This window comes from Mixophyes fleayi, chromosome 7, assembly GCF_038048845.1.
Source record: "Mixophyes fleayi isolate aMixFle1 chromosome 7, aMixFle1.hap1, whole genome shotgun sequence".
Taxonomy (NCBI): Eukaryota; Metazoa; Chordata; class Amphibia; order Anura; family Limnodynastidae; genus Mixophyes; species Mixophyes fleayi.
In genome coordinates this window covers 95,987,639-96,015,002 of record NC_134408.1, presented here as the reverse complement: position 1 = coordinate 96,015,002, position 27,364 = coordinate 95,987,639, and the positions used below count along the sequence as shown (strand labels likewise).

Sequence of the window (27,364 nt, the reverse complement as noted above, 5' to 3'; positions counted from 1 at the left end):
CGGACAGCAGGACCGGACGCCAGGAGGCGGCAGCGATGACCTGCGGACAGCAGAGTATTACCACTGGATCTGCGAACAGCGCGACCGGACGCCAGTAGGCGGTAGCGATGACCTGCGGACAGCAGAGTATTACCACTGGAGCTGCGGACAGCTGGACCGGACGGCAGGAGGCCGCAGCGATGACCTGCGGATAGCAGAGTATTACCACTGGAGCTGCGGACAGCAGGACCGGACGCCAGGAGGCGGCAGCGATGATCTGCAAACAGCAGAGTATTACCACTGGAGCTGCGGACAGCAGGACCGGACGCCAGGAGGCAGCAGCGATTGCCTGCGGACAGCAGAGTATTACCACTGGAGCTGCGGACAGCAGGACCGGACGCCAGGAGGCGGCAGCGATGGCCTGCGGACAGCAGAGTATTACCACTGGAGCTGCGGACAGCAGGAGCGGACGCCAGGAGGCGGCAGCGATGGTCTTGGGACATTAGAGTATTACCACTGGAGCTGCGGACAGCAGGACCGGACGCCAGGAGGCGGCAGCGATTGCCTGCGGACAGCAGAGTATTACCACTGGAGCTGCAGACAGCAGGACCGGACGCCAGGAGGCGGCAGCGATGGCCTGCGGACATTAGAGTATTACCACTGGAGCTGCGGACAGCAGGACCGGATACAAGGAGGCGGCAGCGATGACCTGCGGACATCAGAGTATTAACACTGGAGCTGCGGACAGCAAGACCGGGCGCCAGGAGGCGGCAGCGATGACCTGCGGACAGCAGAGTATTACCACTGGAGCTGCGGAGAGCAGGACCCGAAGCCAGGAGGCGGCAGCGATGATCTGCAAACAGCAGAGTTTTAACACTGGAGCTGCGCACAGCAAGACCGGACGCCAGGAGGCGGCAGCGATTGCTTGCGGACAACAGAGTATTAACATTGGAGCTGCGGACAGCAGGACCGGACGCCAGGAGGCGGCAGCGATAACCTGCAGACAATAGAGTATTACCACTGGAGCTGCGGACAGCAGGACCGGACGCCAGGAGGCGGCAGCGATGATCTGCAAACAGCAGAGTATTACCACTGGAGCTGCGCACAGCAGGACCGGACGCCAGGAGGCGTCAGCGATTGCCTGCGGACAGCAGAGTATTACCACTGGAGCTGCGGACAGCAGGATCGGACGCCAGGAGGCGGCAGCGATGACCTGCAGACAGCATAGTATTACCACTGGAGCTGCGGACAGCAGGACCGGACGCCAGGAGGCGGCAGCGATTGCTTGCGGACAACAGAGTATTAACATTGGAGCTGCGGATATCAGGACCGGACGCCAGGAGGCGGCAGCGATAACCTGCGGACAGCAGAGTATTACCACTGGAGCTGCGGACAGCAGGACCGGACGCCAGGAGGCGGCAGTGATGTTCTGCGGACAGCAGAGTGTTACCACTGGAGCTGCGGACAGCAGGACCGGATGCCATGAGGTGGCAGGGATGACCTTCGGACAGCAGAGTGTTACCACTGGAGCTACGGACAGCAGGACCGGACGCCAGGAGGCGGCAGTGATGATCTGCGGACAGCAGAGTGTTACCACTGGAGCTGCGGACAGCAGGACCGGACGCCAGGAGGCGGCAGTGATGATCTGCGGACAGCAGAGTGTTACCACTGGAGCTGCGGACAGCAGGACCGGACGCCCGGAGGCGGCAGCGATGACCTGCGGACAGCAGAGTATTACCACTGGAGCTGCGGACAGCAGGACCGGACGCCAGGAGGCGGCAGGGATGACCTGCGGACAGCAGAGTATTACCACTGGAGCTGCGGACAGCAGGACCGGACGCCCGGAGGCGGCAGCGATGACCTGCGGACAGCAGAGTATTACCACTGGAGCTGCGGACAGCAGGACTGGACGCCAGGAGGCGGCAGCGATGACCTGCGGACAGCAGAGTATTACCACTGGAGCTGCGGACAGCAGGACCGGATGCCCGGAGGCGGCAGCGATGACCTGCGGACAGCAGAGTATTACCACTGGAGCTGCGGACAGCAGGACCGGACGCCAGGAGGCGGCAGTGATGATATGCGGACAGCAGAGTGTTACCACTGGAGCTGCGGACAGCAGGACCGGACGCCAGGAGGCGGCAGGGATGACCTGCGGACAGCAGAGTATTACCACTGGAGCTGCGGACAGCAGGACCGGACGCCCGGAGGCGGCAGCGGTGACCTGCGGACAGCAGAGTATTACCACTGGAGCTGCGGACAGCAGGACCGGACGCCAGGAGGCGGCAGCGATGACCTGCGAACAGCAGAGTATTACCACTGGAGCTGCAGACAGCAGGACCGGACGCCCGGAGGCGGCAGCGATGACCTGCGGACAGCAGAGTATTACCACTGGAGCTGCGGACAGCAGGACCGGACGCCAGTAGGGGGTAGCGATGACCTGCGGACAGCAGAGTATTACCACTGGAGCTGCGGACAGCAGGACCGGACGCCAGGAGTCGGCAGTGATGATCTGCAGACAGCACAGTATTAGCACTGGAGCCGCGAACAGCAGGACCGGACGCCAGAAGGCGGCAGCGATGACCTGCGGACAGCAGAGTGTTAAGACTGGAGTTGCGGACAGCAGGACCGGACGCCAGGAGGCGGCAGTGATGATCTGCGGACAGCAGAGTGTTACCACTGGAGCTGCGGACCGCATGACCGGACGCCATGTGGTGGCAGGGATGACCTTCGGACAGCAGAGTATTACCACTGGAGCTGCGGACAGCAGGACCGGACGCCAGGAGGCGGCAGTGATGATCTGCGGACAGCAGAGTGTTACCACTGGAGCTGCGGACAGCAGGACCGGACGCCAGGAGGCGGCAGGGATGACCTGCGGACAGCAGAGTATTACCACTGGAGCTGCGGACAGCAGGACCGGACGCCCGGAGGCGGCAGCGATGACCTGCGGACAGCAGAGTATTACCACTGGAGCTGCGGACAGCAGGACCGGACGCCAGGAGGCGGCAGCGATGACCTGCGGACAGCAGAGTATTACCACTGGAGCTGCGGACAGCAGGACCGGACGCCCGGAGGCGGCAGCGATGACCTGCGGACAGCAGAGTATTACCACTGGAGCTGCGGACAGCAGGACCGGACGCCAGTAGGCGGTAGCGATGACCTGCGGACAGCAGAGTATTACCACTGGAGCTGCGGACAGCTGGACCGGACGGCAGGAGGCCGCAGCGATGACCTGCAGATAGCAGAGTATTACCACTGGAGCTGCGGACAGCAGGACCGGACGCCAGGAGGCGGCAGCGATGATCTGCAAACAGCAGAGTATTACCACTGGAGCTGCGGACAGCAGGACCGGACGCCAGGAGGCGGCAGCGATGACCTGCGGACAGCAGAGTATTACCACTGGAGCTGCGGACAGCAGGACCAGACGCCAGGAGGCGGCAGCGATTGCCTGCGGACAGCAGAGTATTACCACTGGAGCTGCGGACAGCAGGACCGGACGCCAGGAGGCGGCAGCGTTTGCTTGCGGACAACAGAGTATTAACATTGGAGCTGCGGATAACAGGACCGGACGCCAGGAGGCGGCAGCGATAACCTGCGGACAGCAGAGTATTACCACTGGAGCTGCGGACAGCAGGACCGGACGCCAGAAGGCGGCAGCGATGACCTGCGGACAGCAGAGTGTTAAGACTGGAGCTGCGGACAGCAGGACCGGACGCCAGGAGGCGGCAGCGATTGCTTGCGGACAACAGAGTATTAACATTGGAGCTGCGGATAACAGGACCGGACGCCAGGAGGCGGCAGCGATGACCTGCGAACAGCAGAGTATTACCACTGGAGCTGCGGACAGCAGGACCGGACGCCCAGAGGCGGCAGCGATGACCTGCGGACAGCAGAGTATTACCACTGGAGCTGCGGACAGCAGGACCGGACGCCAGTAGGGGGTAGCGATGACCTGCGGACAGCAGAGTATTACCACTGGAGCTGCGGACAGCAGGACCGGACGCCAGGAGTCGGCAGTGATGATCTGCAGACAGCACAGTATTAGCACTGGAGCCGCGAACAGCAGGACCGGACGCCAGAAGGCGGCAGCGATGACCTGCGGACAGCAGAGTGTTAAGACTGGAGCTGCGGACAGCAGGACCGGACGCCAGGAGGCGGCAGTGATGATCTGCGGACAGCAGAGTGTTACCACTGGAGCTGCGGACCGCATGACCGGACGCCATGTGGTGGCAGGGATGACCTTCGGACAGCAGAGTATTACCACTGGAGCTGCGGACAGCAGGACCGGACGCCAGGAGGCGGCAGTGATGATCTGCGGACAGCAGAGTGTTACCACTGGAGCTGCGGACAGCAGGACCGGACGCCAGGAGGCGGCAGGGATGACCTGCGGACAGCAGAGTATTACCACTGGAGCTGCGGACAGCAGGACCGGACGCCCGGAGGCGGCAGCGATGACCTGCGGACAGCAGAGTATTACCACTGGAGCTGCGGACAGCAGGACCGGACGCCAGGAGGCGGCAGCGATGACCTGCGGACAGCAGAGTATTACCACTGGAGCTGCGGACAGCAGGACCGGACGCCCGGAGGCGGCAGCGATGACCTGCGGACAGCAGAGTATTACCACTGGAGCTGCGGACAGCAGGACCGGACGCCAGTAGGCGGTAGCGATGACCTGCGGACAGCAGAGTATTACCACTGGAGCTGCGGACAGCTGGACCGGACGGCAGGAGGCCGCAGCGATGACCTGCAGATAGCAGAGTATTACCACTGGAGCTGCGGACAGCAGGACCGGACGCCAGGAGGCGGCAGCGATGATCTGCAAACAGCAGAGTATTACCACTGGAGCTGCGGACAGCAGGACCGGACGCCAGGAGGCGGCAGCGATGACCTGCGGACAGCAGAGTATTACCACTGGAGCTGCGGACAGCAGGACCAGACGCCAGGAGGCGGCAGCGATTGCCTGCGGACAGCAGAGTATTACCACTGGAGCTGCGGACAGCAGGACCGGACGCCAGGAGGCGGCAGCGATTGCTTGCGGACAACAGAGTATTAACATTGGAGCTGCGGATAACAGGACCGGACGCCAGGAGGCGGCAGCGATAACCTGCGGACAGCAGAGTATTACCACTGGAGCTGCGGACAGCAGGACCGGACGCCAGAAGGCGGCAGCGATGACCTGCGGACAGCAGAGTGTTAAGACTGGAGCTGCGGACAGCAGGACCGGACGCCAGGAGGCGGCAGTGATGATCTGCGGACAGCAGAGTGTTACCACTGGAGCTGCGGACAGCAGGACCGGACGCCATGAGGTGGCAGGGATGACCTTCGGACAGCAGAGTATTACCACTGGAGCTGCGGACAGCAGGACCGGACGCCAGGAGGCGGCAGTGATGATCTGCGGACAGCAGAGTGTTACCACTGGAGCTGCGGACAGCAGGACCGGACGCCAGGAGGCGGCAGGGATGACCTGCGGACAGCAGAGTATTACCACTGGAGCTGTGGACAGCAGGACCGGACGCCCGGAGGTGGCAGCGATGACCTGCGGACAGCAGAGTATTACCACTGGAGCTGCGGACAGCAGGACCGGACGCCAGGAGGCGGCAGCGATGACCTGCGGACAGCAGAGTATTACCACTGGAGCTGCGGACAGCAGGACCGGACGCCCGGAGGCGGCAGCGATGACCTGCGGACAGCAGAGTATTACCACTTCAGATGCGGACAGCAGGACCGGACGCCAGTAGGGGGTAGCGATGACCTGCGGACAGCAGAGTATTACCACTGGAGCTGCGGACAGCTGGACCGGACGGCAGGAGGCCGCAGCGATGACCTGCGGATACCAGAGTATTACCACTGGAGCTGCGGACAGCAGGACCGGACGCCAGGAGGCGGCAACGATGATCTGCAAACAGCAGAGTATTACCACTGGAGCTGCGGACAGCAGGACCGGACGCCAGGAGGCGGCAGCGATGACCTGCGGACAGCAGAGTATTACCACTGGAGCTGCGGACAGCAGGACCAGACGCCAGGAGGCGGCAGCGATTGCCTGCGGACAGCAGAGTATTACCACTGGAGCTGCGGACAGCAGGACCGGACGCCAGGAGGCGGCAGCGATTGCTTGCGGACAACAGAGTATTAACATTGGAGCTGCGGATATCAGGACCGGACGCCAGGAGGCGGCAGCGATAACCTGCGGACAGCAGAGTATTATCACTGGAGCTGCGGACAGCAGGACCGGACGCCAGGAGGCGTCAGCGATGATCTGCAAACAGCAGAGTATTACCACTGGAGCTGCGGACAGCAGGACCGGACGCCAGGAGGCGGTAGCGATGACCTGCGGACAGCAGAGTATTACCACTGGAGCTGCAGACAGCAGGAACACACGCCAGGAGGCGGCAGGGATGACCTGCGGACAGCAGAGTATTAACACTGGAGCTGCGCACAGCAGGACCGGACGCCAGGAGGCGGCAGCGATTGCCTGCGGACAGCAGAGTATTACCACTGGAGCTGCGGACAGCAGGACCGGACGCCAGGAGGCGGCTGCGATGACCTGCGGACAGCAGAGTATTAACACTGGAGCTGCGCACAGCAGGACCGGACGCCAGGAGGCGGCAGCGATTGCCTGCAGACAGCAGAGTATTACCACTGGAGCTGCGGACAGCAGGACCGGACGCCAGGAGGCGGCAGCGATGGCATGCGGACAGCAGAGTATTACCACTGGAGCTGCGGACAGCAGGACCGGACGCCAGGAGGCGGCAGCAATTGCCTGCGGACAGCAGAGTATTACCACTGGAGCTGCGGACAGCAGGACTGGACGCCAGGAGGCGTTAGAGATGATTTGCGGACAGCAGAATATCACCACTGGAGCTACGGACAGCAGGAGTGGACGACAGGAGGCGGCAGTGATGATCTGCGGACAGCAGAATATCACCACTGGAGCTACGGACAGCAGGAGTGGACGGCAGGAGGCGGTAGAGATGATCTGCGGACTGCGAATATTACCACTGGAATGGTGGAGGATAGCAGTAGACAGTAGGACAGGGAGAGCTGCAGAGATACCAGGAGGTAAATCCACAAGGAGCTCCCAGGTGAAAATGTGGACCAAGAACAGGCAGAGGATCTGAGTGGAAGGTGACTTAAATAGGGGTTGGTAGGCGGTGGAGTGAGGACGCCGTCGGAGAGGTGAGTGAGCCGGGTCTCGGTTTAACCGAACCGAAGACCCGGCGAGTGACACTTTGCTTTAGTCTAATATTATTCCCCAAATCACATCGAGATTTCCGGTCCCTAATAAAAAAAATGGGCATAAGCAAGAGAAAGCAAAACAGGTCCATAGCGCTAGTCATAAAAGAGCTAGGGGGTATGTCTATTACTCACCCTTTAATAAGAGTGGAGCAAGGTCATCTGTTTCGGCAAGACGGTGTCCATTTGAGTAATGAGGGAACTGTTATCTTTATTGAGCAACTTTCCGCACAGTTGAGTAAGGCAGTGAGGTTATGTGTTGGCGGGCTGTGACTCCGCAAGAAGTCTCAGCGGTGGTAGGAGAGCGGGCAGTCAGCGGTTAATAAGCAGATGGTGTTACCAGTATAGCTAAATAAACTATTATCTTATGCCAAGTTATAAATTGTATGTGTGGTTACTCTTGTTTTAAAGTTATAAGAATTACTTTCTGTTAAGGTTAAGTACATGGGTAAAAACATATGACCTATGCAGTTTATAGATATGAACATTCAAACACATAAAATATATACATATATACATATATACAGAAACCATTGCTCTAACCAGCATTGCTATCATCTCGGGCTCGTTGCCGTTGGGAGCATTTTCCACTTGGAGGTGACAAATGTGAACCCTCTAAATATGGCCTGGTCCTTGGCTGCTATTGATGGTCTCTGGGCCTCTGCTTTCTCCATCCTGTTTAAATCCATCTTTCTGGAGGGTGAGTGTGTAATCGTTACCTATAGAAAAGCACAACAAATGTGTACTTTAGCTATAACTGTATTTTTTTTTTTTAGTAGATACAGAAATGATTTATGATGCTGCCAATTGTTCTTTTTGAGCAGTTTGGGCCTGATTCATCATCGGACGCATCTTGTGTTTAAATAACGGTCACTTAACATGATCATAGTTTTGACTTTATTCAAATACAAGCGTATCTCATATTACTTGCTGTATGTAAACTGCTGTATGATAGTCGTCAATATCAGTCAGCACTTACATCTATCCTATAGCTAGTACAAATTATGTGGCTAAAAACACGTACTGAAGTGAAACCCAGGACTTGCATGAGCCACATCTGTGTTGGCACGCCCACAGCATGGCCTTACTGTACATTGCCTACGTTCATTCATCCCTTGCTTATCCCATTCCACCCTTCAAGTCGTAGGCAGTGGTAAATGTCACTTGTGTTCAGAGAGGAATTGCATGCAATTGCATTCACTGTTGCAAGGTACATTTCTGAGCATGCTCAGAGCTATTTCACACAAGATAGGGCGCACAGAGGGACTTACGTCTGAAGATGAATCAGACTCCTTATGTATAATGGAGCAATTTTTTTGTCTCTTGCAACATTTCTGCAGATCGCTGAATGAGATATCATAAAAGTGGCGCAAATATAGAAAGTTATTGCTTAGAACAACAGTTTTACAGAAGTGACTAAATTATTTCACAAATCTTCCCATTGTGTCATGTGCTTTCTGGCCTCTTACAGCGTTACAGTGGTGCTGAAAGAATAAGAAGGGCTGAGTCATTAAGGAAAGTAAGGCAAAGAAAGGAGTAAAAATAGTAATGAGTAATGTTCTCCGGGACAAACCATGGTACAATGCAATGGGTGTAAATTAGTTTATTGTTTTGCACATAAGTTAAATACTGGCTGTTTTTTTTATCTAGCACACAAATACTTGCTAGCTTATTTTTACACTGAAATTTAAAGTTGATCTAGGACATGCCCTCCCCCAACTATAAATTTGTCCTCACATTTTAAATTTACCTCCCCCTCCAATGCTACATGAATTTGCCCAGGTGCAATGTTACTCCTTTTTCTGCTTTGCCCTTAATGACTCAGGTCAGAAGAGTTTATTTACAGGAAAGCAGCATATATTTATATAAAAGTATCACAGAGTGATGTAAAAAATAAGAACAGCTATTATGACATCACAGTAATAAACCTGTTAGAGATATTGAAACAGGTTGAAATGTTGGAAGGGAACACTGTAACTGTGTCTAGAAACTGTATCACAATTGTAAATCACTATTTTCTGACGACAGATTCCTAAATGGTTCTTACAAAGTGTAGGACAACATGGGTTTGTGAGGGGATCATCAGATACAACCAATACATTTAGTGGGGAGATCTCTGTCTTTCTATTATGGAAATATATTAAACTAATGCAGCCATGTGCATTATGTGAATTATATGCCATTGGTCAGATAAAAGTAATTACACAGTGGAGGTAATTTATGAATTGCTCCCAGTGCTTACTATAAAATGCCTTGATTTTCCATCACCTCTTATGGATGTTCCAACCAGAGCACTACTCTAGAGAGACGCTTCCATAAACTAGATGTGTATCTCTGTGTGCAGAGAGACTAATTAATCTCTAGAAGCTCACTGTGCAAAAGTGTAAACATGATCGACCTACTAAAACCCCTTTCATTGTTTCATCAGTTTTTCTTCTAAAATACTATATTATATATGACAACTTTGAGTATGTGGAGCTCAAAATGAAACTTAAGGACAAAAGGGTTACATTAAACGTTTAGGATGAGACCCAAAGATCAGCAGCGATGAGCTAGTGCAAAAGATAACCTGGTTTCTGCAATAATCTGGAAATGTAGGTGTGCTGGTGTGCCTACTACCTGCTTCGTACAAAACTCCCTTATTCTACACAAGTCCTCTGATTGTGTATACTAGTGGTCTTCCACTAACATTACCATCTTGCTCTGCAAGCCTAGATGGAAATCTAGGTACAGTGATGGAAATCAAGACACATGGTACGTTCATAGCTGGTTTTGTGCTGTGCAGCAGACATGTTGTGCTTCATAATAGATGCCCAGGAGATTAAATATATTTGTGCCCTGAACCAACATTCAAGATAATGAAGCCCATCATTTCGCAAGCAACTTATGACACCACTGAAGCTTGAGGCCCTTTGTCATATTAATTTAATATGAAGTGCAGCACAAACATTTACTTTACAAAAATTGTTAGCGAATGTTTTCACATATGTGAATTCAGCTAACAGAAAGTATGGTTAAAGTAATAATAAAGTATTTTCTACTTATTTGTCTCCAGAGGGTGAAAGGAAACTCTTCCAAATGTGCCTTGTTGTAATCTTTCTTTAGCCCTGAGCATGCATTTTAAATTTCACTGTTATAATTATAAAGCAGACATTTTTTTGCATAAAAAGAAATGTCAAATGGTTGCATGCCATCTGATACACGTGTACACATGTCTACATCTCAGTAGGTCTATGTGCCTTGTACTTATGTACCATATGCTGAACAGCATTTATTTACAGGCTCTCCAAGTGTTTGTACAAGTTCTGCTGTATACTTACAGGTGCAGGTTTGTATGGGGGTTCAACCTTAAGGGCTTCCAACGAGACCCAGTCAACATTCTTAAAGAATGGATGCTGGCGGATGTTTCCATGAACTCCTAATCGCATGCCTTGATCTTTACGGAGGAGCTGAAAGAGTAATTTGATTTTAATTTAGGCACTTTGATTTACTCAGCACGGAGCACAGACTTTTTCAGTCATTGCATTTCTACACAATACAATCAATTTACAAACATTTTGCTGCAAGGAACAGAGGCATATAGCATGATTTGTCCATGGCTACAGGAGGTCGATACAGAGATTATATCTGGGGTCTGTAGTATGTCTCACATTATAAATATTCTACAATCAGAACATCTAACCACAAATCATTCTTTATATTTGTTCCAATATTGATCTCTCTATGCAAGTATGAGTGTTCCTTGTAACTTCATTGGAATGTACTTTATCTTTATGTATTGTACTGTACCCTATTGTGTATGAAAGGAGAATATCTCTGGTCAGGAAATCTAGAGCCACATCTATGAGTAGACATCATTTATCTCACATTTTAGGAATGGTCTCTGTTATCGTAGTGTCACATGGTGCCTTTTATGTTGCGTTCATGCTCTTGAAAGGCAATGGTTATTGTACATAGTTCTCACAAGTAAAGTGCCGAAGCAACTTTTCTGCCTATAGATATTAAAATTGCATCATTTACTGTGATAACTTCTAATATTAAATTTAAAATGTATTTTACCTTTTTCACGATGTCCTTTACATCTGCGCCAAGTGCTTTGAATAGTGTGGTATGATATTTACGTCTTCCAGTGATCATTTGGGTCACAATGACGCCAAATGAGTACCAATCAGCACCGGCATTATATTCCTCACCAGACAGCATCTACCGGCAGAGAGATAATAGTTATTACAATTTTTAGCAATCAATTTTTACTTCTTGTTCTTTAATCCCATTGCCCAAGTCCATAACTCTCTATATAATAGTTTATATGAAAATAGATAAGATACTGGCATTCAGTTAGTTAGTATCAAAATATTCAGGACATTGATGTGCGACAAACTTGTAGATACAGAAACATGTGCTGTATTTCATGTGGTAGGCTGCAGTTACTTTACAAATGTATTATCATTATTATTATTAATTTCTTTCATCATTTGTAAATTCTGAACCTGACATTTTAGGGAATCTAATAATAGTTTATGACTTATTCACCTACCTTTCCCCACACTTTCTTCCTATTTACTGATGATAATAATAATACGTTTATTTATATAGTGCTTTTTTCTCAAAGGTGTCCAATAGTGACATTAAAAGACATATCATTTAATACATATAATAAAATACAACCTAAACTTTCCTACCAAAATAGGTAGCTATCACCTGTATTATAGCCAGGACTCCCTACCACTAAAGCAGGGCACAATGAGTGTTGGGTCTATTTCTTTCCATTGTTGGATCATCAGTGCTCTTTTGCAGACATATCAACTGTACAACTTAAACAGGGTAGACCTGAAGTCTCACTATGAAGTGAGAATTATAAATATGCAAAATTATCTATTTATGTAACGGATAATGACAATAGCTTCAAAATGCTAACTGAATGATAATCTCTGTTGGAAGGTCTTGTGTGAAACCACACTTTGCTTTACTCATTATTGGATAGCTTGCAGATGCAGTTAATGTGCAGGCTGTTTCTAAAGTGTCCCCTTTGTAGCCACATTGCTTTTCTCTAGGCTTTTATACAAAATATCTATGGTTACATAAGTAAACTGTAGGAAAATCCTGTGAGCCTCACCTCAGGAGCAGTATAGCCAGGTGTTCCAGCATATCTAGTGGCTGTTCGGTCTCCATAGATGTTCTCAACTGCAAGACCGAAGTCTGCGATCTTTAAATGGCCCGTTTCAGTCACTAGGATGTTCTCAGGCTTGAGGTCTCTGTGAATAAACAAAACCTTTCTATGACCTTTGCCATAAAGCGATGCTTTCATACAAACAAGATTTATTTTGTTGTGCAAAATGAAATTACACTTTAATAATGTACATTGCAAATATTAGTAGTTTTGAATGTATGTTTAGCAGTGTCACTCTGGAAACCTTTGATCACTTTTAATGCTCTGAGAATGATTGCATTTAGTGCCATTTTGATATTCAAAGCGGATTTAGCATAATGTCATAAACAAACCCAATTTACTAATCTCACCATTACTGTTTATACCCCACACATTATACCAGAACATTATACCTGCACAGTGACCCCACACAATTTAGAGAATTAGAGACCCTGTGCAGAGCCCTTTCCAGTGACTAGTGTACAGGATTGCCTTTCCCCTAGACCACATTTCCTGTGCTGCTCCCTGATACCCTGATTTATAAACAGGCCCAAACTCAATCAACTCCAATTGTTTATAATAAATGTTTTTATTCACCAGTAATTAAAATGCTCAGTGATGTTTTTAATGGTGGCAGACATGTGTGACTCATGGCATCAGAGCCCTTTCGCCCAACAAAAGTACATATATTTAAAATAAGTTAGAAATGTGATCTGATGATGAAAGCGTGGTCTGCCTACTACCCTCTTCTGTCCCAGGCCAGGCCTATGTTCCTTGGTATCCAGTTTAGAACTTTCTAACTCATATATTCTTTCACTTCTTTCTCTGAGCTGCTGCTAACCTTTACTATTATTTGCTAAATCGCATCTTCTATAACTCCCATACTGAACTCTAGTAACGGTTTGGACTTTCAGAAGAAAATTAACACGTAGCTTATGGTCTGTTCCTTGGCTTGTACTAAACTCTACTGCCCAATTTCCATGGCATAGAGGATGTAGAGCTGCTATCAGTCAGTTGTAGAGGGAAATATTTGCCAATGGATAGAAAGTAGAGAGCAGACCTTTTATTAAATATATTATCTGGAAATTAGAATTCATTGTAATACAACTTTATTAAACTACTGTAAAACTATAGCATTATAATTACCGATGGACTATGCCCTTAGAATGGAGGAATTGAACCCCGCATATGATTTCAGCAGCGTAGAACCTGGTGGAAAGAAAAATAAGTTAATTTTGCATTAGTGTAATGGTAAATTTATGGCTAAAATCTTTTAAAACTCCTCTGTTTTTTTTTCTACACTGACCAACTGTCTAATATGATGCTTCTTGTTCTGTGTGCTAGATGAAAGTCTCACATTTATTTATTCAATATATTCATTATAAGGGTTTATAGAAAATAAGTATATAAATTAAAAAATTAACTAAAATACAATCAGACAATGATTATGTCCATTAACAGAGGTTTGTTACAAACTATAGTATGGAACCCATTTAACCACTTCTAAGATCGGCTATAAAAGGTAGCCACATGTAAGGCAATATCTGTGGCCTATTTGGACTTGATAAACTGCCTGGAATTGTTTAGTGTATTAGCTCCTGCAGCCTATAACAATCAGCCACAACAAGAATAACATTAGATTTTTATCCTGCATTCTCAAAAGTATAATAATCCATGACCGAGACATGTATGTGACACATATGTTGTTTGATATAGGGAGAGAGACTGTTTCTTTGCCCCAGTGATGTGTCTTGTGTGGAGCTGCTATAGGGGGAGAGGACATTGATGTATCCCTGCCTTAATCAACAATTAAATAAACATTAAATAAAAGGCTTGTAAGGAAAAATACAAAGCATACAGTATTGGAAATAACAGTAGATGCCAATAATGGTAATGCCATTAAACGATATATCTATAATACATAAAAGCAATAATAGCAACATGCATGAATAGCAGAAATCATATGTTAAAGAACGATGGTGGATTTAAGGGCAGGGAGGGTTTGATAAATAGGCCGCCTATGACTTATAACTTAACGCTGTCAAAGAGAAGTATCACATATATGCAGATTTGAAGGGAGACCTCTTGGGGATTTTGTGTTCAGCTGATACATCCATCGGTCTTCCTCTTTCAAGATCATGCCAATAAATGATTCCTACTCCTCCTCAGTTTGAGAACTTTTTAGATGGCAATAAATCTGAGAGCAGTGGGGTCGATGGTCTATCAGGAAGTGATTTTGAAAGCTATGGTTTTCCAATTTGTTTGTTATAATTCTCAGATGTTCTGAGATTCTTACTTTTATGCTTCTGATAGTAATTATAATATACTGAAGGACATTCTAACAAATACCCTGCTGGTGTCACACATGATTTTTGTAATTCCACCTGTTATGCTTGACACACAAAACTTAGAGGGTGAGGTTTTTAGACTGCAGAGGCTGAAGAGTGTCACAACTATTAATAGGAGTAGATGGGCAGATTGGGGCATTCCTAGCTTAGTTCATCCAGGCACTTCAATGCATCTAGTTTTGAGAGAATACAAGTTCCTGGTTTAGTGTCTGGCCATAGAGACTAACTGGCCCCATAGCTCTAACTTTAAATATTGCTGGTTTTATCAATCATGGTAATATTGCTAAGTTTTTTCATCTGGGACCCAGAACTAATAAAATTCACAGAGCTACGATGGCTATGCTGATGGCTTTACCCAGGAGTCAGTTAATGTTGAGACTGCGACCTGTTTTTCACTGCTTATAATTCGGTGGTAATTGTTTTTACGATTACCACCATTCCGACACCTGTCATGTCTCTAAAAAACCCCCGAAAGAATACAAAATTGACTTGCAAATAATTAGACTTACCTTGAAGATGACGCTGAAGATCCCTGAAGACAGCAGCATAATGACAGGAAGGCTTTCCAATTGGAGAACTCACCGCCTCTGCTGCCTGACATCATCACGTCAGACGTCTGTCAAGCTAAATTTAAAGCGGCAATGTTCGGTTAAGTGTTTAACCACTTAACCTTAATAAACCCCACATTGCCGCTTTAAATTTTGCTTCACACACGTCGTGATCACGTCGGCCAGCAGAGGCGGTGAGTTCTACGATCGGAAAGCCTTCCTGTCATTATGCTGCTCTTTTCGGGGATCTCCAGCGTCGTCTTCAAGGTAAGTCTAATTATTTGCAAGTCGATTTTTTATTCCTCCGGCTTTTTTTTGGAGGCATGACAGGTGTCGGAATTACTACCATTGTTTTATCGTACCCCACCCTTATAATTTTGTATCCTACTTATAAGATATAATTCAGATATGAGTCATGCTTTAGAAAACCTATTTCTATTGGTAGCACTCTTTCTGCAAAATATAGTGTAAATAGTTATTTATAATATGCCATCTATCTCCATGATCAATGCATTTAGTCCTTCCTATATCTAGTCCTTCCTATATCCAGTGGCTTTTACAATGTATTATTCTTATATTTACCTTGCACTGGGGATGTTAAGGGGGCCTTTCCTGCACAGCAAGTCGTGGAAATCGCCGCCGCTTGCATATTCCATTCCAAGTAGCACAAGCTCCTGTTTTGTGGTAGAAGCAGAATTATAATTAAATATGTGGGGTTAGCCAGGAGGAAAAAATCAACAATAAATAAAGAAATATATATGTTATGTATTTTTAAATATTTCCCTCCCTCCCTGTTTCCTTTTGGGATTATAACAGACAGACATTGGGAGGGCAGATGGAGAGCAGGAGATACAAGAGTGAAAGATGAGGAAATTAGAGGCATAAAGAACATGGAGTAATACAAATCAGACTTTCAGCAAGGAGGAAGCTGGAGAATATGCTTTTAGGAGACAATAGCAGGACAGACTTGAGGAAATGCAATCATTATTCCAGAGGCTGTATTAGCACTACAAGCTGTTATTGGTAGCAGCCATATACAACCTGTGGGCCACATGAGGCCCCCCAGGCCATTTCTGGCAGTGTACATGCAGCAGGACAGATGCAGGGGTACCTATTATTATCGTTATTATTATTATACCTAAGCAATATAACTCTTCCCCCTGTATTAGTCCTGTCCCACATTGTACTGAGTCTCAGTGTAGTTGTAGGGGTTTGCCCACTGTGCTGCAGTGAAGCATATCAATATGTTAGTGAAGTCAGTCTGGCAGTGAATCAGAATGAATGAGCTACCAGACCATCACTGTATTACAGTCGAGCATAGTGTCGCATTTCCACTGCCTTGGAAAATTATATGAAGGGAAATGCATGACAGGAGGGGCGCAGGGAACAAGTGTGTTGCAACAGAGGGGACTGAATGTTTTACAGGCGAGGGATGGGGAAGAAATGTGTTACTTTAGAGATAAGGGGATAGGATGTGTTACTAGATAGGTGAGGGGGAGAGAATGTGTTACCACAGAGGTAGGAGGGGTGGGAAATGTGATACAACAGGTGGGAGAATCGAAATGTGTTGCTACAGTGGTAATGGGGAGAATGCTTTACAGCAGTGATGGTGGATGATATATCACCAACTATATGATAAAAGGAGTCATGGACAGCTGGCTCGTAACTGAATTTCCAATGTAGGACATTTCATCCTCATGATCCACCACCTTGTCCCTTATATCAGTCCAGTGAGTGCCCATTCCCAGATAAACTCAAAATGAAATGACTAAATGACCAGTGCGGAAGTAGTGGACAGGGCAGGAGATTCAAATCTGCAGTGGAGAGGAATATAAAACTGAATGTGGAACTTAATTGTGATGCGAATGAGCCCGAAAGATTCTGGATCTATCTGGAATGTAAGAGATAAGATTTGCTGTTTTAGTAAAGAAACATAATTTGCAATAGAAACAAGTGAGGTTATATTGTATTTGTGTGAATATTTGACAATAAGGAGGTGGTCACAGAGGTACCTTGGTCTGGAAAGCAAAGCAGCCATGAACGAGGAAAGCACTTCCAGATGCACGTTGTAATACTCTACGCTCCACCATCACACTCTCTCCGCCCTCAACTAGCAGATCCCTCTTACTGATGACTTTCACAGCCAAATGGTGACTTGTAATGGAATCTTTTGCCAGCAGGACCTAGAGGAGACATTACAGGGTCAGCCTCATAAAGAGCGCAGAAACATAAAGACAAAAGCATATGTAACATAGAGGACTAATAAAGTATGTGTGCAAAAGTTTATAAATATCTTCCGAAATTGTGACATGACCCTTTAAAGGTGTTACATGTAATATAATGGGGAATACATATTTTATAATATTTAACCATGTGTTGCCATGGTTTAGCTAAATGTACCTAACTACTAGTGTAAAATATTAACGGGAACCCCATCACATTCCCGTTTAATTATAACACCCAATGCACATACATACACACATATATATATATACTAGAGATGGTCACTGACCCCCGTGTTTTGGTTTTGGATTCGGTTTTGGATCTGGATTACCGTCGTGTTTTGGTTTTGGTTTTGGTTTTGCAAAACCGCCATTGCGTGTTTTGGTTTTGGTTTTGGTTTTGTTTTGCTATTTTTTTGGAAAATCCATGTTTTTGGGCCTAAATTAACCCAATTTAGTGCTCCAACTGTTTTAGAGACAAGTAATCTAATTGTTGAGGTAATAAATCATCCAAAAAAACAGTTTAATTCTTCGTTGGTAGGCCTATTCTACACACAAAACAGATTGTCTTCCTCTCCATCTATGCATATTGGCAATGCAGCCATCGTCTTTGAATGTATATTACACCCTACACTTATAGTTAAATATGTAAAGAAATGGAAAAAGCCAGTTTGGTTTCTGTCTCTCAAGGCCCCCATCCACTTGTATAAAATACCAAAAAATTCAGCCATTATAGACTGTACAATATTAATTGACATGGAGAAAGCCAGTTTGGTTTCTGTCTCTCTAGGCCCCCCTCCACTTGTATAAAATACTAAAAAATTCAGCCATTATAGACTGTACAATATTAATTGACATGGAGAAAGACAGTTTGGGGTCACTCTGTCTCTCTAGGCCCCCCTCCACTTGTATAAAATACCAAAAAATTCAGCCATTATAGACTGTACAATATTAATTGACATGGAAAAAGGCAGTTTGGTTTCTGTCTCTCTAGGCCCCCCTCCACTTGTATAAAATACCCAAAAATTCAGCCATTATAGACTGTACAATATTATGAAAAATGGACAAAGCCAGTTTAGGGTCACTCTGTCTATGACACCCTACCCTTAAGGATAAATTGCCACAAGTCCCTTTCCTCTTTGGGGGTAGATTGCACCCTACACTTACATAGAAAGTTTTAAAAAGATGTTATCGGCATCATCTTCAGCTTAATCCTCACCCTCATCAGTGTGTACGTCATCATCACAGACTATCAATTCATCGCCGCTTGAATCCGCCATTAGAGAACAGTCAGTGCTTGGATGTCTTGGATGGTGAAGGCCTTCCTCGTGGAAGATGTAGTTCATTTTTATAAACATCATTTTCTCCACATTTTTGGGAAGTAACCCTCTACGGCGATCACTGACTAAGTTCCCTGCTGTGCTGAACACTCGTTCAGAGTACACACTGGAGGGTGGGCAGCTTAGGTATTGCAAAGCAAGTTTGTACATGGGTTTCCAAATGGCCTGCTTTTCTTCCCAGTAAGGAAAGGGACTGTCTGACATTTCCATATCAACTACCTCTTGAAAGTAATCCTCCACCATCCTTTGCATGTTTATACTCATATTGGATGGAGTTATGGGCAAAGTGACACATTTTTTTGAAAAATCCTTCAAACCAGCCCAGATGTTAAATTGTTCTGGTCTGCCCCCTGTGTCTTCCCTGCTTCTTTTTTGGAAATTTAATTTTTTACGAGCAACAGCTTGATAAAGTGAAGGAGGACACGTCGTCAAGCCGAGGCCCAGTTCAGCGGCCAACTTGCTGAGCAATAGCTCCTTGCAAAAGTTCACATCTCGCTCATTTACAAGTAAAGACTCAATGTAGGTTTTAAATCTTGGATCAAGCACAGTGGCCAAAACGTACTGATCCGAGTTCAAGATCTTAATAACTCGAGGATCATTGTGAAGCGAATTAAGTACTTGATCGACAAGGCCAACATACTTTGCTGAATTGCTTGCTTTCAGCTCCTCCTTCATTTTCTCAAGCTGCTTTTCCAATAGTCTAATTAAAGGAATGACTTGGCTCAAACTAGCAGAGTCTGCACTGACCTCACATGTCACAACTTCAAATGGTTTCAGCACCTTGCACAGCACTGAAAGGATTCCCCACTGTGCAAGAGTGAAATACATCCCCCCTCCTTTCCCAATGTCATGACTTGTGCAATATGCTTGGATGGCTTTGCGCTGTTCCTCCATCCTCTGAAGCATGTACAGGGTGGAAATCCACCGAGTTACCACCTCTTGCTTAAGTTGGTGGCAGGGCAAGTTAAACTGCTCTTGGAGCTGCTGTAATCTCCTACATGCTGTGGCTGAATGCCTGAAATGGCCTGAAATTTTACGGGCCACCGAAAGCATCTCCTGCACCTCACGGTTATTTCGTAGGAAGCTCTGCACCACCAAGTTGATGGTGTGAGCAAAACAGGGAATATGTTGGAAATCACCCAGCTGTAATGCTCGCACTATATTGTTGGCGTTATCTGAAATGACATACCCTGGGGTGAGTCCGAGTGGTATAAGCCATGCATCAATCACATCTCTCAGTTTGCGTAACAAATTGTCAGCCGTATGCCTGTTAGTGAAGCCGGTGATACAAAGAGTGGCCTGCCTGTGACAAATGTTACGTAGTGGTGTACATGCTGCTGCTGTTCCTGCTGGTGAAGGTGAATGACCAACCCAGTGGGCTGTCACAGTCATATAGTCTTTGGTTTGGCCACTTCCACTTGTCCACATATCTGTGGTTAAGTGAACAGTGGGCAGAATGGCATTTTTCAGCGCAATCTCTACATTTTTACACGCTTTTTGGTATAGTTGTGGAATAGCTTTACGGGAGAAATGGTGTCGCGATGGAATTCTGTAACGCGGACACAAAACCTCAATTAACTGTGAAAAACCAGCTGCGTTTATTGTGGAGATTGGACGCAGATCTAACACTAACATTGCAGCCATGGCGTCTGTGATTCGCTTGGCGACTGGGTGACTGCTGTCATATTTGCTTCCCCTCGCAAATGATTGTTTCACAGTTAACTGCTGAAATGTAGGACTGCTCATTTTATTGACCTGCCTCTGGGATGACGATTCACCCCCCAGCAGCAGCAGCAACAGCAGCAGCAGCACTAACGCTTTCTTTAGAGGAATCAATAATAGTGCCGGAGTCATCCAGCCTTAAGTGGGATGCCGGGCTAACTCCGAGCGCTACTGAGGATATTGATGAGGATGGTGTGGTGGGTGTATTTTGTAGCCGTCGGTATGTCGGTGAGCGGAGGGTCTTAGCTGATGAGGGAGTGCTTGTATTCTTTTGGGAAGAACTTTCAGCTTTTCCCAACACTTTGCCATGAACTCTCGTTAAATGGCGTAACATAGACGAGGTTCCAAGATGGTTAAGGTCCCTCCCTCGACTGACTGTGGCTTCACATACACTACAAATGGCTATACAATTGTTGTCTGGATTTGGGTAGAAATAATTCCACACATAAGAAGTGGATTTTTTTGTTTTATGCCCAGGCATGACAATGGCCTTTTTCTTGTCACGTGCCAGAACTGCTGCCACTGGTGCAGGACTTACACAAACAACCTCATCCTCATCAACATCCTCATTAGCGCCCTCGTCGCCTACACAAATCTCCCCCTCATCCTCTTCTAATTCCAAAGTGGCATCCTCAATTTGGGTATCACCGGCTACACTCGGGCTATTAAGGCACACATCAGCAGAATGCTCACGATTAGACATCCCACTGTTGGATGGACTCTCCACAGGGATTGTTGTCATTTGTGAATCAGAGCAAATATTCTCCTGTAATGCCTCACTGTTATCTTGCAGCTCGGCTTTGACGCGTAACAGTAGTTGTGCACCTATTGTAGGCTGGGTAACTTTTTGGGATCTGCCACTAATAGCCAAAGGTGAAGGCCTCATTCTCTCTTTGCCACTGCGTGTGTAGAATGGCATGCTTGCAATTTTTTTTTTATCGTCACTTAACTTTTGCTCAGTTACACTTCTTTTTCGCTTCAATACAGTAAATTTTTTTTGGGTTTTTGTTTTTTGCACTAATTTGAAAACACTCTGTTGTTTGACATCGCCTTGGCCAGATGACGTACTGGGAACACTAACATCAGGACTGGTGACAGAACCTGGTTGCTCATTCAGATCATATGTGGACTGCTTTGAATCCATTCTGAGCGCAAACCACTGGGGAGTGCTAAAAATTATTTAGTAGATACTGCTGACAGTTATGACTTTTGACAGCCAGAAATATTAATGCACAATTAGGGAGGACACCCCAAAAGCACTGAGGAGTGCTAAAAATTATTTGGTAGATACTGCTGACAGATATGACTTTTGACAGCCAGAAATATTAATGCACAATTAGGGAGGACACCCCAAAAGCACTGAGGAGTGCTAAAAATTATTTAGTAGATACTGCTGACAGATATGACTTTTGACAGCCAGAAATATTAATGCACAATTAGGGAGGACACCCCAAAAGCACTGAGGTGTGCTAAAAATTATTTAGTAGATACTGCTGACAGAAATGACTTTTGACAGCCAGAAATATTAATGCACAATTAGGGAGGACACCCCAAAAGCACTGAGGAGTGCTAAAAATTATTTGGTAGATACTGCTGACAGATATGACTTTTGACAGCCAGAAATATTAATGCACAATTAGGGAGGACACCCCAAAAGCACTGAGGAGTGCTAAAAATTATTTAGTAGATACTGCTGACAGATATGACTTTTGACAGCCAGAAATATTAATGCACAATTAGGGAGGACACCCCAAAAGCACTGAGGAGTGCTAAAAATTATTTAGTAGATACTGCTGACAGATATGACTTTTGACAGCCAGAAATATTAATGCACAATTAGGGAGGACACCCCAAAAGCACTGAGGAGTGCTAAAAATTATTTAGTAGATACTGCTGACAGATATGACTTTTGACAGCCAGAAATATTAATGCACAATTAGGGAGGACACCCCAAAAGCACTGAGGAGTGCTAAAAATTATTTAGTAGATACTGCTGACAGATATGACTTTTGACAGCCAGAAATATTAATGCACAATTAGGGAGGACACCCCAAAAGCACTGAGGAGTGCTAAAAATTATTTAGTAGATACTGCTGACAGATATGACTTTTGACAGCCAGAAATATTAATGCACAATTAGGGAGGACACCCCAAAAGCACTGAGGAGTGCTAAAAATTATTTAGTAGATACTGCTGACAGATATGACTTTTGACAGCCAGAAATATTAATGCACAATTAGGGAGGACACCCCAAAAGCACTGAGGAGTGCTAAAAATTATTTAGTAGATACTGCTGACAGATATGACTTTTGACAGCCAGAAATATTAATGCACAATTAGGGAGGACACCCCAAAAGCACTGAGGAGTGCTAAAAATTATTTAGTAGATACTGCTGACAGATATGACTTTTGACAGCCAGAAATATTTATGCACAATTATGGGGGACACCCCAAAAGCGCTGGGGAGTGCCAAATATGAAGAAAAAATAATAAACCTCTATCCTCCTCTCTGCACTAGCGATTTTGGTTAGAGCAATTGCAAGAACAATATTGTATTCTCTGTCCCTGCTCTAATTAGCCTATGACTACACCCTGCTCTCTCCCTCTGTCAAATGGCGATGGATTGCTGTGGAGGCGTGTATTTATAAAGTTGAAGTATCGCGAGAACCGAGCCCCGAGATCCGACGACGTCACAATGACGTTCAGCCTCGATTTGGATTCAGAATGGGCGGGAGAGTACCGAGCTGCTCAGCTCGGTACTCGGATACCCAAAGTTCGGGTGGGTTCGGTTCTCGGAGAACCGGACCCGCCCATCTCTAATATATACACATATATGTCCATGAATTTTACCTATGATGCCTTTCTTACTGGGTATTTTCCAAAGTCTACCCTTATATCTTGTCTGCCCAACTCATGTCACAACATTTAAACCACCTGTCTAATATTGTGTAGGTCCCCTTTGTGCCACCAACACAGCTCTAACCCATGGAAGCATGAACTCCACAAGACCTCTGAAGGTGTCTTGTGGTATTTGGCACCAAGATGTTAGCAGCAGATTCTTTAAATCCTGTAAGTTGTGAGGTGGGGCCTCCATGGCTCAAACATGTTTTTCCAGCACACCCCATGCTTGATTGGATTGAGATCTGGGGAATTTGGAGGCCAAGTCAACACCTTAAACTATTTGTCATGTTTCTCAAACCATTCCTGGGGTATATATTCAGTAAACTGAAGGTTTGAAAAAGTAGAGATGCTGACTATAGAAGCCAATCAGATTCTAGCTTTCATTTATTTAGTGCATTCTACAAAATGGCAGCAAGAATCTGATTGGTTGCTATAGGCAACATCGCCATACTTTCAAACCTGCAGTTTAGTAAATATACCCCCTTGACTGTTTTTGCAGTGTGACAGGGTACATTATCCTTCTGAAGGAGGCCACTGCCATCAGGGAGAACCATTGCCATGAAGGGGTGTATTTGGTCAGCAGCAATGTTTATGTAGATTTTTCGTGTCAAATTAGCATCCACATGAATGCTAGGACCCACAGTTTCTCAGTAGAACATTGCCCAGAGCATCACACTGCCTTTGCTAGCTTGCTTTCTTCCCATAGTGCATCCTGGTGCCATCTCTTCCCCAGGTAAACGACACACACGCACCCAACCGTCCACACGATGTAAATTACAATGTGATTCATCAGACTAGGTCACCTTCTTCCATTGCTCCAAGGTTCAGTTCTGGCGCTCACATGCCCATTGTAGGCACTGTTGGCGGTGGACAAGGGTCAGCATGGGCACTCTTACTGGTCTGAGGCTGCCACGCACTGTGTGTTCTGACATCTTTCTATAATAGCCAGCATTAACTTTTTCAGCAATTTGTGCTACAGTAGGATAGTGTGGGATAGTGTAGGATTGGACTAGATGGACTAGTCTTCACTCCCCACGCACATCAATGAGCTTTGGGTGTCGCCAGTTCACCAGTTGTTCTTCCTTGTACCACTTTTGGTAGGTACTAACCACTGCAGGAACATTCCACAAGACCTACAGTTTCGGGGATGCTCTGAGCCAATTGTCTAGCCATCACAATTTGGCCTTGGTCATATCCTTACTTGCCGATTTTTCCTGCATCCAAAACATCAACTTCCAAAACTACCTATTATATCCCACACCTGGACAGGTGCCATTGTAACACAATAATAAATGTTATTCACCTCATTTGTCAGTCTTTTTAGTGATGTCACTGATCAGTGTATGTATGCTAAACCTGTGTTCTTTGGCTCAAAGGATCTAAAGCTCAGATTGCCAACGCTAAGCCTCTAAGTGATGTCCAGTAAGGGTACTTTGTACATGCCCCCTGCGCTCTTTCAATAACCATGTCTTGTGGGCAAAAGTTTGCAGCAATGATAAGTACAGTGGTTGGTATTTGTTAAGTGTGTATTAAAAGTAGAAGTGCAATTAGTTTGCACTGAAGTGCGAAAATCAGTTTTTAATTTTTAATACAGGATTAGTTAAATAAGATTAAGCCAGTTATTTACATGGTATTCCCTGCTATTATCACATGGCGTCTTAGTGGTTAGCACTTCTGCCTTACAGCACTGGGGTCATGAGTTCAATTCCTGACCATGGCCTTATCTGTGAGGAGTTTGAATCTTCTCCCCGTGTTTGCGTGGGTTTCCTCCGGGTGCTCCGGTTTCCTCCCACATTCCAAAAACATACTGGTAGGTTAATTTGCTGCTATCAAATTGACCCGTCTGTGTGAGTGTGTGTGTGTTATGGAATTTAGACTGTAAGCCCCAATGGGACAGGGACTGATGTGAGTGAGTTCTCTGTACAGCGCTGTGGAATTAGTGGCGCTATATAAATAAATGGTGATGATGATGAAGTTAAAATATTGCTACTCCTGAAGTCTTCACCTCTATTTTTATAATCAGACGCATATATATCTATCTATCTATCTATCTATTTTGGCAAAGCGGGGGTGTATACAGAGGTATTCCGTACCGCCACTTCTCATACCTAACACCTTCATTGTAAAATTATTAAATTCTATTCACTTATATTTTTAATGCCTCCATGTCTAAATTTCCACTTCGACCACTATATACTATATATAAACATTTCTTTACACGATGTATAAAATAAAATAAAAAAATCACACACACAAAATTGACATTTATAATAAAGACAGAGATGATATCCTATCACTCTCAAGGTTAATTTAAGTTGTAAATGCTGCTACACCAAATCTTATTTTGAAAGAAGTAGGTAAACGTCTAAGTTAATAAAAGGTTTGGAGGATGAACTTTACAATTCTTCCTCCTCCATGCAAACCATCTCCTTCAGGGGCTACGATACCAGTGGACGTGTCCAGTATGTGTAGGGGGGTGGCTACAAACACACACTGGGTCAAACACACAGACATGTAAACTGTCCCATGCACATACTTGCCAACTTTCTAGAGTTGGCTTCCGGGAGCCTGCCGGGGGAGGTGGGCGTGATGGGGGGCAGGGCTCCAAAATGCGTGTCATTTTGGACCCGCCCCGTGACGTAATGACGCAAATGCGTCATTTTACAGTAGGGGGCGGGGTCAAACACCGATTCCCGGAGAATCGCAGCGTTTTGGACCTAATTCTGCCCATTTCACTAGGAAGTGGGCAGATCCGGGAGATTGCCACACTCTCCCGGGAGTCCGTGAGACTCATGCGAAATGCAGGAGTCTCCCGGACATTCCGGGAGAGTTGGCAAGTATGCCCATACACAGACTCACATATACACAAACACACACAGGATCATACACACAGACATGTAAACTGCCATATACACAGATAAGCACAGACACACACATACACAAACACACAGGATCACACAGACATGTAAGCTGTCACATACACAAACACAGACTTACACACACACACACACACACACACACACACACATTCTTACCTTCTTCTTCTGCTGCCTCCTGCATAACACCCATGCTGGCCGTGTGGGAGGAAGGGGCGGGGCCAAACTGCCGGCAGAGAGCTGTGCTTACACAGCAGGGGACTGACTGGGAGACGATCGCAAGCTACAAGCAGTAGTGTCTGGTCCCGGGAGAGGGGTAAGCCACTGTAAGCATACGATACCCCAGGTAGGACATGGGTTTCTGGGGACCAGGAAACCCCCTCCTGGCTGTGCCCCTGTCCTTATTATACCATAAATGCACTGCAGAACACAATGAATTGACAATATCGTCCTCCCAACTTTATAAATTTGCCCAAAGCAGAATTCACATACGTTGCAGATTATTGAATTTCGAGCAAAACTGAGAGATTATATCTACAGAGAGGCCTTTCCACTGCAAGATATGATATATACGAAACTTGGATGAAGCTTTGCTCATATCCAATAACATCGACCTTCATACATAAATCCCTTGTGACTATTGAACAGTCATTACTTACCTTTCCAAAACTGCCCCGTCCGAGCTCACGGCAAAACGAAAGTCTCAGGATGTTTTCAGAGACTCCGAGGCAGATGGGCTGAGCAATGCTGGTTCCTAATGGAGTATTAAAATAGATTATATCAACATTTGCCTTATATTATAGACTATATTATAGACTATGGGTTAAGCCAACAGTTCTATTAATTCCTAAAACTGGGACAGCTATGTGATATGAAGATTTCCATTTCTATACTTAGGTATTCTACTTATAATTGAGTGCTAAGTGCAGTTGAATAATATGGAGTATACTATTCATAATAATAACATACACACACAAAAGCACACATACATATCTGTGTGTGTGTCTATCTTCACCGAAGGAGCTTTGTGCAATGTGCGCCTACACGCA

General features: G+C 46.2%; 1 protein-coding gene and 1 long non-coding RNA gene across 2 annotated transcripts in view; both read right to left on the bottom strand.

Moving 5' to 3' along the window:
• The window catches only part of LOC142096988 (uncharacterized), a 68,139-nt gene extending 57,499 nt beyond the window's left edge, over positions 1–10,640 (bottom strand). Inside the window, exons 1-2 of the long non-coding RNA XR_012678079.1 lie at positions 10,530–10,640; positions 7,753–7,928 (exon numbers count right to left, since the gene is read on the bottom strand). This is a non-coding gene — a long non-coding RNA (uncharacterized LOC142096988). The remainder of the gene's footprint in view (positions 1–7,752; positions 7,929–10,529) is intronic.
• A 168-nt stretch (positions 10,641–10,808) lies between these two features.
• The window catches only part of LOC142098526 (protein kinase C delta type-like), a 19,804-nt gene continuing 3,248 nt past the window's right edge, over positions 10,809–27,364 (bottom strand). The window contains exons 2-8 of the mRNA XM_075181365.1: positions 26,975–27,069; positions 17,267–17,437; positions 15,837–15,928; positions 13,505–13,567; positions 12,326–12,464; positions 11,269–11,412; positions 10,809–10,871 (exon numbers count right to left, since the gene is read on the bottom strand). Coding sequence (XP_075037466.1) covers positions 10,809–10,871; positions 11,269–11,412; positions 12,326–12,464; positions 13,505–13,567; positions 15,837–15,928; positions 17,267–17,437; positions 26,975–27,069 — 767 coding nt within the window. The remainder of the gene's footprint in view (positions 10,872–11,268; positions 11,413–12,325; positions 12,465–13,504; positions 13,568–15,836; positions 15,929–17,266; positions 17,438–26,974; positions 27,070–27,364) is intronic.